At 54.0% G+C, this 14,535-nt stretch overlaps 5 protein-coding genes across 5 annotated transcripts; all 5 read right to left on the reverse strand.

Annotated features, from left to right (window-relative positions):
• Positions 1–2,523: 2,523 nt before the first annotated feature.
• On the reverse strand, positions 2,524–3,948 carry JKF63_03487 (uncharacterized protein; the record flags this gene model as incomplete). Its single annotated transcript, XM_067899490.1, has 1 exon — positions 2,524–3,948. The coding sequence occupies one exon, from the start codon at positions 3,946–3,948 to the stop codon at positions 2,524–2,526; it is 1,425 nt and encodes a 474-aa protein (XP_067755729.1).
• Positions 3,949–5,437: 1,489 nt separating this feature from the next.
• JKF63_03488 (uncharacterized protein) lies at positions 5,438–6,208 on the reverse strand (the record flags this gene model as incomplete). The annotated part of the gene is made up of 1 exon (XM_067899491.1): positions 5,438–6,208. One exon carries the CDS (start codon positions 6,206–6,208, stop codon positions 5,438–5,440), a length of 771 nt encoding a protein of 256 aa, XP_067755730.1.
• Positions 6,209–7,454: 1,246 nt separating this feature from the next.
• On the reverse strand, positions 7,455–9,203 carry JKF63_03489 (uncharacterized protein; the record flags this gene model as incomplete). The annotated part of the gene is made up of 1 exon (XM_067899492.1): positions 7,455–9,203. The coding sequence occupies one exon, from the start codon at positions 9,201–9,203 to the stop codon at positions 7,455–7,457; it is 1,749 nt and encodes a 582-aa protein (XP_067755731.1).
• Positions 9,204–10,914: 1,711 nt separating this feature from the next.
• On the reverse strand, positions 10,915–12,564 carry JKF63_03490 (uncharacterized protein; the record flags this gene model as incomplete). Its single annotated transcript, XM_067899493.1, has 1 exon — positions 10,915–12,564. The coding sequence occupies one exon, from the start codon at positions 12,562–12,564 to the stop codon at positions 10,915–10,917; it is 1,650 nt and encodes a 549-aa protein (XP_067755732.1).
• Positions 12,565–13,869: 1,305 nt separating this feature from the next.
• On the reverse strand, positions 13,870–14,427 carry JKF63_03491 (uncharacterized protein; the record flags this gene model as incomplete). Its single annotated transcript, XM_067899494.1, has 1 exon — positions 13,870–14,427. One exon carries the CDS (start codon positions 14,425–14,427, stop codon positions 13,870–13,872), a length of 558 nt encoding a protein of 185 aa, XP_067755733.1.
• Between the last annotated feature and the right edge of the window lie 108 nt (positions 14,428–14,535).

Here is a 14,535-nt window from a genome sequence, read left to right on the forward strand (position 1 = left end):
GGAAGAGAGAGGAGTAAAAAAACAGTATCCGTGTCGATTGGCGTGTCTTCACTAACCAACCAGAAACACAAGTGCGCCCTCTTTTCCTGTTGCTGTAGAAAGAGTAAATTATGATTTAAAAGGAAAAAAACAGAAGAGGACAGAAAAAAAAAAGAGAAGTGAGGAGTCGTACGTTGTAGTGGTTCTGCTGTGACTAAAGGCGGAGTCAGTGTGGCTCTCGAGTCGAGGGAAGGTAGTAAGGAAATGAAATATTACAGAAAAAGGAGGGAAGAGGAGGAGGAGGAGGAGGAGGGGGGGGGAAGTGGACGGGAGTGGGGGTACATGTTTGCTTTGCTTTTTTTTTCAACTACTGGAAAAAAAAAAAGAACGGCGTCCCAGGGGTTCATTGGAGCGCTGCTCTGTGTGTGTGTGGGGGGGGGGGGGGGGGGGAGAGAGTCACACCCAATCGAATTACGCTAACGGTATCTTTTTGCCCAGTGTGATTTGTGCGCCTCTTTTTGGGGGGGGGGCCGTCGAGTACAAAACGGCTTCAGCGTAAACCATTTAATTTTGGGGGAGGCATTCTCTGGAGACTGCGGTGTGCGCACCTGGGTGTTCCTCCTCCCCCCTCCCCCAATAGGAGGTTCACATCGGGTAAGCACGCTGCCACACAATGGATGTGTCGAGCTCCACTCTACCCGAGACCACCGCAGCTTGTTCGCGTGGTACCAAGCAGTGGAACACACACACACACAACAATAACGCCGACACAGACAGCTGATTAAGGCTCTTTATTCCCGCACTCTCTACACACTCTGCCTCCCTCCCCCGAATAAAAAAAAACCTCGTAGGGCAGTCTTCAACAGATATAGAGCTATGTGTAGGTCGCCTATGCAGCACATCCTTTGGGGGGTTGGCGTCGGCTCCCCCCACCACCATCAATACGCAATCAGGGCTCGATAGCGCGTGGCAGAATCACGCTGAGACTTCCTCCATCATATGGATAGTGAAGATGTGCTGTCTGTCACAGGCCCGCAAGCACGCTACGTCATTCACGGTCTCACCGCCAACAGCGATAGCGATACATCGGCCTGTCTTCTCTGTACCATAGATACTTGGCTCATCGGCCGACAGAAGCGGATCTGGCGCAGTCAATGTGATAAGAAGATCATTGCCTTTGTGCGCTGAGTGGGGGCTGGCCCCACGCACTCACCACGTTGAGGTGTACCCCCTGTCATCGCCCAGAGAGAGGGAGAGGACTACGGTGAGCGGGAAGAAAACACGCACACACGCACACGCACCGTCAATAGTGAAAATGAGAGTAATGCATCAAAAACACACATGGGATGCTCTCACCTGCAAGATCGACACGGACAACACGTACACGTGGACAACACCATGTCAAACATCAGGTCACTCTCTCGCCTCGACCTTCCCCTCCTCGTTCTTTTGCTTCCAAATCCATTACAGCCACACCGTCGAGAGGTGGAGAAAAAGTAAGAGAATTTTTAAAAAGAAGCCGAGAAACACAAGATTACCCAACAAGACCTTAGGCAAGAAGGAGAGGGGGAGAGAGATGTCTGTCTGTGAAATCGATGAGCTGTGTCGCAGTGAGGAACGACTTCGGGAAGGTGAGAGGAGGAGGAGGAGGATAAACACGAGCGATTCGATCCCTTCTCAGGATAGGCAAGATGAAAAGCAGAAAGAGACAGACAGACATGCAGGAATTCCGCAAGGCGAAGAACACAAAAGCGGGCAGACATGAGCCCAGAAGCATCGGCAGCGAAGTATTCCATTGAAAAAATGAATACAATGGTGGTGAAGAAATGACGCCCCCTTTGCCCTTGTCTCGCCTGGAGAGAGACGAGTGAGTTCTCCTCCAGCAAACAAAAATGGAGATGAAGACGAGGCGAGTGTTGTGCTCCTTGATCGCACTTCTCCCCTCTCCTAATGAACAGAGAAACACGAAGGCAGTCTCTGGGAGAGTTGCTCCTCCACTTAGAGGCAACCTAAAAAGCGAAAAAAAAAAACGTCACCTCGAGCCCCTTCGGATGATACACGTAGACGAGTATACCTTCGGATATGTATGTGCGCCTGCGTGTGTGTGTGTGGGGGGAAAGGAGGAAGTAGCGGGTGGGGTGGGGGAGGGGGGATTGAGTGAGTGCATCTCTCTCTCTGAAGCTCAACGAAATCAAAACAACGGCAAACATAGAGCGAAGAACCAAACATTTCATAACAAACGGGGCTGGGGAAGGGGTGGGAGAAACAAAACTCAAAAACAAATTTTATAGAACACGCGTGACAGAGAACTAGACTCCAGGGGGGGGGGAGGGGGGGAAGAGGGAAAAAGAATGGATGCATACACGACGAGCACTGAAGGGGGGATTTTTCAAAACGTGTGCTCCTGCCCCACCCACCCCCACCCACACCTCTTTTTTTCCACCTAAAACGAGCCCCGCACCCCCCTCCCCTTCCTCCCTCCAGTGTCGGGGCCTTGCCCCCTCAAAAATCTAAACCAAGTACTTGCTCTCTCTCTACTTCAGCCTATTCTTCACCCTCCATTCTGACGGCATCGGCGCTGACTGAGCTCGCCTTGAGAATCGACACAGCAGAGGAGCCCTGCATGCTCACTGCAAACTGAAGCGGGGGCACAGGGGCCGGCCAGCGCGCACGACACACTTCGCGATCGCCCTTGGAAAACGTGATAATAGCGCCTACAGTCGCGTCAGGGTCTTCAGGGTTAATGATGACTGGGGCAAAGGGAATCGACGGTGACACAGGAGCCGCTCCCGAAGCTGACGCGGGAATCGCTGAGGGGCCGCTGGCAGGGGTCGTCTCCGTGCCCGTTGTGCCACCTCCAGAACCGCCCTGGGCTTCTGGGAGAGGTAGAGCGGTCGGGTTCGCGGGTGTCGTCATGGGAGATCTGCTGCCCTGCTGCGCTGGGCGGTTGCTTGGAGCGCTCATCGCTGAGGATACGGGCTGGAAAGCTGGAGACGTGATCGGCGGCTCAGCGCCACTGCTCGCGTTTGCCATAGTCACACTGGTGTCAACCGCAAGCGCCAGAGAGCGGCTCGGTGCCATACCGCTGCTGAGCGCTGTGACGCTAGAAATGCTCGCTGGCAGCTGCGCGGAGGAGGAGGAGAGAGTCAACGCGGGCTGCAGCGGCGGCGGGTGCAACTCTACCGCACTGTCACTAGACGGCGGCTCTAGCGGGACGCCAGGCTGGGCAAACTCCACGCGGACAGTGATCTCATCTTGACTCTTGTACAAAACGCCTTGATCATAGAGAGCGTCCGAGGACCAGTAGCGCACCAACTCGCCCGTGTTGCAGTAACACACGGTGTTTTTTTGGCGACGAATCTGCATGTCGTGCTGGATATCCTCGAAGGCAACGACACCAATCGAAACCAGCTCACACTTGTCCACACGAAAGACGATGGTATGGACGAGACCGGTGGAGAGCGGTTCCGTGCCGCACAAATCGAGTATGTCAGATGTCGAGAACTCCACGCCGTCGTCGCGGATGCCGGGACCTGGGGTGAAGCGCCACATGGACGGTGGGTCGAGGCCAATATCCCGCTTCAGTGACTCCAGCTGATACAGCTCTGCATCTTCAGCAACAGCAACGAGGTCGTCAGCCTTGTTCGGCAGCCCGTAGCCGCGCAGGTAGTTGAGAATGTGGACGAAGTTCTCTGGGTCTCGATCCAGAAAGGGGTGTCCCTGTAGATCACGTGGGAATTCTTCGAAGTTGCTCTCCGCCCATTGCGCCAGGAGTGAAGGCGAGGAGCACAGCGTGGAGTGCAGCGTTGTTACTTTCTTTCCGCCCACGTTAAGAACAACAACGCGGTCAAGCGGCGGCGTCGCGGCGTCCTTGGCCTCTAGAGCGCATCGAAGCGTGTCACGTGTGGCTGCCTCGTCCACCGACGCACCAGAATCCTCGCGCGGTCGCTTAGCGTTGGTGACCGACATTGCCAATAAAGATGAAAGAATCAGGGAAATGGGATGGGTGAGGGCGGGATACAGAGTGGTAGGCCCTTGCGGCAATGTGCGTCAGGGGTTTCTAGAGAACAAATTCAAGAACGGAGAGACGTGAGGGGGGGGGGGGGAACACAACGGGCAGAGACACCGAATGTAGTGTGAGCAAAATCGCAGGATCACCACCACCTGGCACGCTCACCTATACAACTTGGAGCGGGCGGAGGGGAGAAGAAAAAAGGGGAGTCCCTGTGGGTGCAGACTGTGCGGGGCAACGCGGCAGCGTAGAGAGGAACCGTAAGAAAACCCAATGGAGTGTCAACAGTGCACAGAATTCAGTGAGTCCTGTGAAGCCACAGAAACAGAAATGGCTATGAATGAAGGTGATAGCAAAACTAACGGTGGGGCGAACGGAAGAGTGATGGACTTCTGTGGCATAATATATATATATATACGTTGAGAAAGGGAGGAGGGAGGGGGGAGGGGGTAATGCGTGAAACAGCTTTCGTATGTAAACCGCCTCGACGAAGTATATCCGTGGGGGAGAGAGAGGCTGGGTGGGGTGAGAAGAAGCGATGAGGACAGCAGGTGTATCTGCTTGCCCGTATGATAAATGTACGTGCGAAACGAAATCCGATTGTGGTCATAGTGGAGTGTCGGAGAAAAGGGGTAACGCCCCCAGCATCACACAAAGACACGCACGCAAGTGAAACAAGGAAGGGGGCGGAGGCAAGATCGATGGGAAGCAGGAGAGAAAAAAGGGGTGCCGTGACAAAGAGAGTACTAGGTCTATATTCGGCCTCGACACATCGCAAGAAAAGAAGAAAACAGAGCAGTGGGGAGGGGTATCTTCCAACAACACCGGCCTCGATGAATTCAAGTGTGAGAAAGGAGCAAAGCGGCAAGAAGAAAAGGGGCGAAACACACACACAAACAAAAAGCGGCGACCGCTTCGACAGAGGAGAAGGACCACGAGCGCGCCAGCGAGTCGTCTCTCGGTGTTCTTTTCTTCCCTTCGAAATCGGGCGTCCATCACAACTGGAACGCCATATAACAAAGGCCTTGTTCGCCTACTATGGGCATATGTGTCTCTTTTTTTTTTTTCCTCATTCACAAGTAGAAGCAGCAGCGAAAAAAAAATTGACAAAAAGAACTACGAGTCGCGCACGTACACAGAAACAACAAGCCCGCACCAACAAAAAGATCGGGGGAGAAAAAAGAACGGTAGAACGTCTACAAATAAACAACCAAACACAAAGAGAGAGAAACACACAGAGAGACATTGGTGAGACAGATTAGCCTTTGGTGTGGACATTCAGCAGGTTTCTGAGGAGGAGACTCCGGGTGGGTGGAGTATGAGGCTTTGCGGGAGGGGGGGGGGGGAGGGAAGGAGGGGGGCCTTGGGTGAAGCCGTTAGAGGCGTTTGCTTCTCCCCGCCTCCTCTGCATCCTCGCACCGACGAATCCCTTTTCCTACACAAAACTTATATTCCATCTACCAGCTCCAAGCACTCCGCATCGTCTTCGTCATCCACCTCGAGAGCCGCAGATGCGGTGTTGCTCTCTGCGCGTGGTCTCTTCGCTGCCGGCAATGTATCGTGACGCGCTCCTCCAGGGGTATGCTGGGATAAAGGGCCGGCGTCTGTAGAGGCGTGCGGCTCGGCGTAGCTCCCTTCAGTACTTCGTGGGTTTGCCAACAAATCAAAGTCTTCGTATCCTCGCCTACCACTGCGGAGGGATTGCGGCGGTTGCATATCTGATCGAGCGACATTGTCGTTGGAGGACATTGCACTGCAAGAAAGAAGGGTGCGTCCAGAGGAGCAACGAAGGCCTGCTGTTTTGGTGCCCCTCGGCACCGCGACTGCTGCTGCTGCTGCTGCTGCTGCCGCCGCCTTTGTGACTTTATCAGGCAACAAGAGACCGGCGAGGTTCTGCAAACATGCTATCAGCATCGGCGGCACCTTAGAGGAGACAACCAAGACCGTAATGTCCGTAAACAGAAGAAGAGCGCCGGTGGTCAATATATCAGAGTAGCGGCTGGTGATATCTCCGTGCAAGGCGCAGTAGCATGAGCCGCTGCTGTCATGCAAGAGGACTGTGGAGTCGGCGGCGCTCTCGGTCACTACGCGCGTCATGACCCCACCGCAGCACGCTACTTTCGCTGACTGCGAGTATTTTCTACTGATGTCCGCAAGGTGCGTGAGAGCGACGCCCTTTTCCCTCGCAAGTGATTCGAGTACCTGTTGTGGATCCATAGCGCCGGGGGGAGGGGGGAGCTTAATCCCATGAACGTCAAGGACAGGGACAAAAAAAAATTTAAAGATGAGGTGAAAGAAAGAAAGACGTCGTAACAGGGCAGGCGAAGCAGAGACAGCAGCACAGCCAATCGATGTCCCAATACCCTGAAGGATGAAAGAAACGATGGACAAGCGAATGGAGCTTTGTCCCCCGCCCCACCCCCCACCCCAAAAAAAAAAAACGGAAGGTTTGAAGGCGGGTTGGGAGTAGAGAAAAGTAGAGTAAAATGTTGAGCGAAAACCTTCTTTTTTTAAGTAGACAGAACAGGGATTGTAGACGTCGGCAACGAGTCAATCCTCGCCATCAGAAAAAAAAGGCTGCAGTCTCATGTGCGTGGGTTGTGTCATGTCCCAGTGCAGACAAAGTATGCGACTCTGGCCCACACCGCAGGAGAGCGCGTATGGCGTACCAGATTCGGTGCCTGCGTGCAGGCTGGCATCGCTTGAAGATGTGTACGAGGAAATCTGATGGCATCCTATGTCATATCTCGCTTTCAATGTAAGCGCATCAATGATATGTGAGGGGAACGTGCTGGTCCTCGTGACAAGATTTCTCATTGAGACACCTCCACGTCTGTTTGGTTGGTTGGTTGGTTGGTTTTGTTTTTCAAGAATGCGATCGGGAACGGTAAACGCTGATTACGGTTATCAGCGCAACCAACACAACACGAAAGATATAAAAAGGCGAGTCGATTAGAGGGGAGGAGGGGAGAAGGCGTCACGTAGCAGCAGTACTGTACATTCATTCTCCCATGTCTCCCTTCAGAGCACATCCATTCCGATCTCGCATGCACTGCCACCACTTTGTGAAGGATATTGGTGAAGTAGCGATGAGTGACAGTGAAGTTTGAAGTACATAATAGGACACATCAAAGAAGTGTAAACCATGAGGAAAAGCAATCGGGTCGTCGACAACGGCGGTGCGGAAGGGGGTGAGGGAAGGCCGAGTCATCGATGACTTCAAAAAAAAGGAAAAAGAGATGTCTTATCTGGAAATGTATCCCTATCGTCGCCCTCCCACCGCTCTCCGCGCCCGCAATTCTTCACTCTAGACTCGCACCGCTCGGTGAACAGTGTATGTCCCGCATGTCCTGTCCAACGAAGAGCTGAGCGTTGCGCACCAAAGACAATCACCTCTGCGGGTCGATTGCTTTAGCTCTTGGCATCCTCAAATGAAGTCACACAACACACACCACCATGACGTTTACACGTACAAGTACAACACCGCAGCGAGAAGAGCGGCACGCAATGCCCGGCGCGTGCCCTGGCTTACCGCCCAGTTTGCCGAGATCTGCCGATCAAGGAAGTAGTGAAGCACAAGTGTAAGACCAAACGAGGAGGCCCCGCTTTGATGATTAAAGAGTCCCCATGCGATAAGCCCGGTTGCTAGGGCCAGGAGAAGCCGCGGGTATGACATCAAGGCAGACACACTTCCATCCTCGCTGCGCTGCGCTGCGGACTTCGCCGCGGCAAGGAGCTCCTGGAGCTCCAACGTCGTCACTGGACCGGGGCTCTGGTGCCGACGCCGCAACGCCTTCTCTAGCTCGGATATCGTATCCTTGTCGCGGCGCTCCTGCTCTGAGAGCGCAAAAGACTCGACTATCGACTTACCAAACCACACCACGCTACCCATCACGAACCAGTGCATCGCTTGCATGAGAAACGACGCCGACTCCTCAACCTCCGCCGCCGTCGAAAATGAGTCGCTGCCTTTGGCGCGCTTGGCGATGCTCTCGCGTGCACGTACCACCGCCAAAAGGGCCTTCTCCGTTGCCGCCTCGACCTGAAAGAAGGCGGGCAGTACAACTGCAGCACCAGCGCCGATGCGCTGCATGAGGCGCTCAATGACGTCACCCGAGAACAGCACTATAAAAAAAATCGCCTGCAGATTAACTTTGATGACCGCCTTGCCAATCAAGGTGGCAAAGAAGAACGTGGAGAAAGGCATCAAGAACTGCCCACACGCCATACCGCAAAGATCATATGCCATGTTAGGCCACGCGGCGAGGAGTAAAATCGCCCAGAAGCCGTAGCGGCGCACCTTTTGTAGCGTCCAGTTCGTTGCAAGGGACATCATATCATATGCAGCGGCGGACTCCTGCAGATCATCCTCGTGGCGGCCCTGCAACGCAGCAGCGTAGCTTAGCGCGTAGGGGGGCACCTCGCCCAAGGCAGTACCGGCACCCCACAACATGCACGCCGGCACCACCTTGGCCAAGTACTGCACTAACGATATGCGGCCTGCAGCCATCCCCGGATTACTCTCTGGTGCAAAACACACGAAGAGCCGCTCACGTGGCCCGTAAAAAAAGTTGGTAGGGTACGTCCAGAAGTTCGCATTCCCACAGCTCTGCACCGCCGCACACGTGCGGTAAATGTGAGGAAAGAGAAAGAGAAGGCCAGAGTGCATGCCGGTGCCGAAGCCGATCGACGACAACACGCCAAGCACCACCCAGTACAGCGCGTCAGCCAGCGCGTACTCCATCTCTCGCCACCAGCCGTGCGCTACGGCGGCATAGTATTGCTGCGCATCGACAGCGTTAGACTGCCACCACTCACTGAACTCATCTACATTGACGGTCGTTCGAGTCCCAAAAATTCGAGCTCCAGTGTCATTGTCACTGTCGCTCCCGCGCTGGTTGAGTACTGTGGTGTAATACGACTCAACCTCAGACGTAGTCACCTGTCCGTCTTTATTCAGATCAAATGCAGAAAACACAGCCACGGCGGGAGAGGCTGTGACATAATACGATACGAGGCACAAAATCACTATCAGCGGCAAAAGCAAGGAATAGACGAGCGGTTTGCGGATGACCACTTTTGCATAGTGAGCCGCGCCGTGGATGCTGTAGGAGAAAAAAAGCAGGGTGGTGTGAATGGGCTGCCGGAGAAGACCGATGCTCTGCCGCTCCCCGGATAGGATCTCCTGCGCGAGCTTCAGCTCACTTGACATTATAGCGACTGTATGACTCTCACGTGAACCCCTCTGTGTGTTTGTGTGTGTGCGTGTGTATGTGTGTATGTGTGTGCGTGTGTGTGTGTGGGGGCGACGAAAAGGTGGTCGTTATGCTTGGCCTCACGACAACGATAAGTAATTGGCGGATTTGAAGGTGGGCGTTTTGTAACCGCTTGTATTCTCCGTCTTTTGTGTGTGTCAGAGGGAGGGAGAAAAAAGTGAGAGACTTGTTGTAACTCCTTCGGCGTTGCTATGATGTTGATTAAGCTGATGGTGGTGAGCTGTTTTTCTTCATTCAGAGGGAAGGGAAAGAGAGGAGAGAGGAGAAAGACACCAAATAACAAGGTTTGCACTCTACCTTCCCGTCACGCACTTTCATGGGTGCACGATAGACGTTCAACAGTAATGATAACAACTGTTTTTGGGGGGGGAGGGGGGAGGGGGGGGGGTACGGCAATCGTTCTTCACCGATTGACGAGCGTGAACAAAAACGGTTCTGTTGGGTACAAAAAAATAAAAAGGGCAATGAGAAATCGACAGCAAATCTGACAACGAAAAGTAAGTCGAGAGGGTGGGGCGAGAGACGGGCAGATGGCAAGTGGGGTGGGGGGTGCATCCTGCGTGGAACCGTTGCAAAACACGACAGTATCACCTTCTATGCGCAACTTGGCATGCCTCCTGTGAGACGAGAAAGAATAATCAAGCTGGGGGTGGTTTGAGTAATGCGATTAGAAGCGGCAGTAATCTTGAAGACGAGGAGATCAAGAGCGACGAAGTTATGTCGCTAGCGCAGACGCGCACACTACACCACCGTAGCGAGGTTTCCCTTTAACCCTGCAGTGTATTCGAGAGAGTGTCATATTAATTCACCGCAAGTAGACATCCCACACAAACGCGTGGTGGATGCAATCATGTTGCAAAACCTTCCCCCCTTCCCCCCTGGCCTCCCCCCCCCTCCGCCTCCAAGCCCAATACAATGCCATGCGGCGGCAACTAGCTTCACCACACACACACACACACACACCAACACAAAGAGAGACCCCTGATGTTGCCCATGATCGTTCAAATATCATTTTCGCCTTTTTTTAATATTTTGAATCCTTACACTCGCATACTTAGCCAGCGATTAGCTCCACACATGCACGCAAAGCAAACGCATACACCCGCAGGACATCCAACACGGGGTGTCCTTTACCCCCTCAAGAGCGAATACAAGCATCGCACGGGCGATGAATGGCAAGGCTCCAGAGACAAGAGACACAGATGCAGATCGAAACCGTGTTTCCATCTCTCCGTCTCAGACCTTTTTCTTCGCATTAGAAAAGGTGTACAGGCACGCCTAAACGCGTGCGCCGACACGCGCTATTCTGGAAGTAGAAAAAAAAAGGGGGGAACAAAGAGAACGTAACAAAACACCGCATGATGGGAAGCAAAACAAAACAGAGAAAACATGAAGCGGCTATTTTCGAAACGCCTTACAACTTAAGTTCGGGATTTTATTCGCAAAGTCAATCAAGGGCTCTGGAAAAAAAAAGGGGGAGAGAAAAGAAAAAAGAAGCACAGAGAAACAGATAAAAGAGTGAATGGTGTCATCACGCTACCCTCACTCCTCAACCACGCAGGCGCCCAGTGACGCGGGAAGGGCACATCCGTAAAGAAGAATCGCGCTATCCACGCTTGCAGAAAGTAAAGAGCACAAGCGTGCACTTCACAACTTTGTAGCACGGACCACGCCTGGGCGCATGTTCCGCACGCCGACGAACTCGCCTTCTGGCATCGGCTGGAAGCTGCGAGACTGGGATTTGTGCACCTGCATGCCGCGCTCGTACTTGCGGCGCTGGGCAACGCGTGGGTTCTTGCGATCCTTCGGGCGAGCCTTCGTGAGGCCCCGGTGGGACTCGATCTTCTTGCCGGCCTTTCGACGACCCACCTCCTCCTGTGCGGGGCGGCGCTCCAGAGCAGCCTTGCGAGAGGAGTCCGCAGCCTTACGGGCACGCTCCTCCTCCCACAGCGCCTCGTAGTCCTCCTCGCCGGTGCCATCTTCGTCTTGCGAAGCGTAGAGATCCACGTCTTCCTCTTCTTCCGCATCGTCGCCCACACCATTGAAATCACCCTCTTCATCGCCGTCATCGGAGTCGATTGCGACACCCTTTGATGGACGCTTCGACGCGCGCTGGCGGCCGAGGACGTCGCCGGCCTTCTTCTGGCGGCGGCGCAGCACCTCCATGAGAGAAAGACCCTCCTCGCCCTCACCCTCGCTGTCACCCTCGCCGGTAATGCGAGAGAAAAACTGGTCCTCGTCCTCCTGGTAGCTGATGGGCGCTATCGTAGAGCTGGCGGTGTGGCTGTTATTGAGTGCAGAAGCCTTCTTGGTGCGCACGCGAGTCATAGCGGCCTGCTCCTCCTGCTCCAGCTCCTCCGCCTCTTTCTTCTGCATCAACTGCTTTCGGCGTTCGCGGGCCTCGGTGTTCTGCATGGAGCGAGAGGCTTCGAAGGCGCCAGCCTCGCCGGACTGTAGCGGACGGAGCTCAGTTAGGTGTGCGGCTGTTGTAGACCTGCCGCTGAGGAGGCGGTTCAGTGAGTACTGCAGCTTCTCCTCTAGCGGCCACATCTTTTCCAGGTACACACGGATTTCGACCAGGTGATCAATCACGGGGTGGCCGGCCACCTTTCGGCCCTCCGACTTGAGGAGGAGGTAGAAGGTCACATGCATGCAGTAACTGAGCATAAGCTGAACCTTTGTTTCTAAGAACGAGACGAGATTCTTGTCGGAGGCGGACACCTTGCGCTCATACAGCAGCTCGTGAAGCGGCTGCGCAAGCGTCTTGACCTCTGCCAGGTATGTCTTGAGCTCCATCAGCAGCTTTAGCAACTCCGGTGACTCCTTCTTGAGCACTGCCAGTCGCTCTGCCGTGGTGAGGGCAGCAAAGTCGCGCTCAACGGTCTCGATCACCGGCGCAGCGTCGAGCGTATCCAGCGCCCTCTTCTTGGAAAAGGCATCACGCCGCGAAGAGACCTGCGCTACCGACACACCGGCAACGTCGAAATCCTCCTCCGCCGTCTTTTTGCGCAACCCCTTCTCCGTTACCACTGCTAGCTCTTCCTCCTCCTGAAAGCCTCCGTGCTCGTCGTCGCCGTAGCCGTCGAGACGATGCGCATCCGAAGGAAGGACGGTGAACATGTCCTCCTCCTCCACACCGTCCTCGCGGGCGGCCTTTCGGGCGCGACGGTTGTGCACGACATCGTCGTCATCTACATACTCGCCTGCATTGCTGACATCAAGATCGAGATCCTCCACAATGTTGTCGCTAGCCTCTTTGCGAGACCGCTTCTTACCACCCTTTACCCCCCTTGCCATAAGTGAAAGAAATGAAGGGAGAGACTACAGTGAAGGAGGAGACAATAACTCCACAGCGAAGACCAGAAGAACTACAAACAGAAAAATGACAGAGAGGCAGAGCCTGAAGCAGCGTAGAAAAACGGTCTTATACTCCGAAGCCTCTTGTCTCTCGGAGTGCGCGTGGTTCTGAAAAGCTCTGTTTCTCTCTTTGTGCTGGTGTGTGTGCGGGTGGGTGGGTGTGTGTGTGTAACTAGGCGCATGTGTGTGTGTGTTCAGAAATGCAGAGATGGGAAAGATGAGAAGAAAAAGTAGCAGTAGGCGACGGAGGGAGGGGAGGGGGGAGGGAAGAAAGAGAAAACCATGTACAAAATGAGGAGGCGTTATCGCTTTGAATAGGTGTGTGTGTGTGTGTGTGTGTGATGCATTTTAAGCCCCCTTTGTGTGTCCCCCTCAACTCCCATCCCCGGGGGTAATGGGCTCCCTAGGGGAGGGAGAGGGGAGGGGAGGGGGAGGGGGGGGAGAGCGAAACACACAAAAAGGTGCCCAGCACTTCAGAATAGGAGGAAACAGTGCCCAAAGGCTCTATCGCCTCCGCGATGCCACGACGACTCACCCGCATCCTCTTGGGAAGTAGGAGCCGGAAAACAAAAAAGAGAATGCAGCAGCGACACACATACCAAAACACATGCTAAAATTCATGCATGAAAATAGAACGCGGAGCTCCTCTGCCCGAGACCCTGGGCAAAAGCAAAATGTATGTCTCTCTCTCTCTCTACCCCTCCCCTAGAACCACCACCACTACTCACCCGATACTCAACCCTTATTTCGTCCTTCTCTTGTGAAAATTTTTTGCTATTCTGTTCTGGCGTATACGGACGCATCCCTTTTTGAGTGCGTGTGTGTGCTTTTCCCTTTTTACAGCTCACTTTAATAACGTGAGAAAACAAAAAGAGAGAAGGGGGCGGCGGGGTGAACGAGGCATACGGGGGAGAAAAGACACAACAGAAAGATGATGGTCAAAAAAAAGGCCACAACAAGTAGCGTACGGGTGCGCTGGTGGAGAGGATGACATGCGCATTGCACTCCCATACCACCACCCCCCACCCCCGGTGCAGACTCTGCAACTTAGTTGCAAACACTCAGACCACAACGCCCTCCAGCCTCGTTGCATACACACCAATAGACAAATACCCACACTCCAGAACATCCACACCAGACACACGAAGCACCGACAAAAAAAAAGTGGAAGCAAAAGGGGAGAACAAATAAACCAATAAACAGTACAACACCATATAACCAATGTCATTGTACCAAACAACGACCCTACCCCCAGAGCTCCGCGGCGTCTACAGCTGGCCCATACACACCACGGCTCGACACCCCATGCTCCTTACACCAGCGCCCGCGCACGCGCTGCAGCTTCATGTACCATCCCCAGAATTCGTGCGTGCGCAACTGCCCGACTAAGCGCCTATCGCGATGCATCTTCTTCATGTAATCAATGCGTTTTTCTTGAGCGTGCTCAAACACGACACGCGGCGTCATGGGCATCACCGGCAGGTGTCGAGATTCTCTCTGCGGCTTCGGATGGTTGGCTAGGATCTTGTGCACATCGCTAAACCCCTGATACGTGCCTGGGGCTGGTGAGGCAGGCACGCGGCCTTGGTAGTCCATACCGTGTTTCGCCAGATATTTATGGCGAAAATCAGAGACCCAAAATGATGGACGCGCAAAATCTTCGTTCAGCACGTTGCGCCAAAACATTCGGTTGTACGGATTCGTGCGAGAACTACTCCAGCGACGCTCATAGTTGCGCGCGCGGGGCGGCACCGGATACGCCTGAATCGCTTTTCGGCAAAGCAGTGATGTATGCTGCAACATAATGTATTCCCTCTTCCACTTTCATTTTTTTTTTCGTAAAGAAACACCAAGACGAGTCAAGAAAAAAAAAGGCAGCACGTGGATACAAACCGAGGAGAGCCACAGCGA

This window comes from Porcisia hertigi, chromosome 28, assembly GCF_017918235.1.
Source record: "Porcisia hertigi strain C119 chromosome 28, whole genome shotgun sequence".
NCBI lineage: Eukaryota > Euglenozoa > Kinetoplastea > Trypanosomatida > Trypanosomatidae > Porcisia > Porcisia hertigi.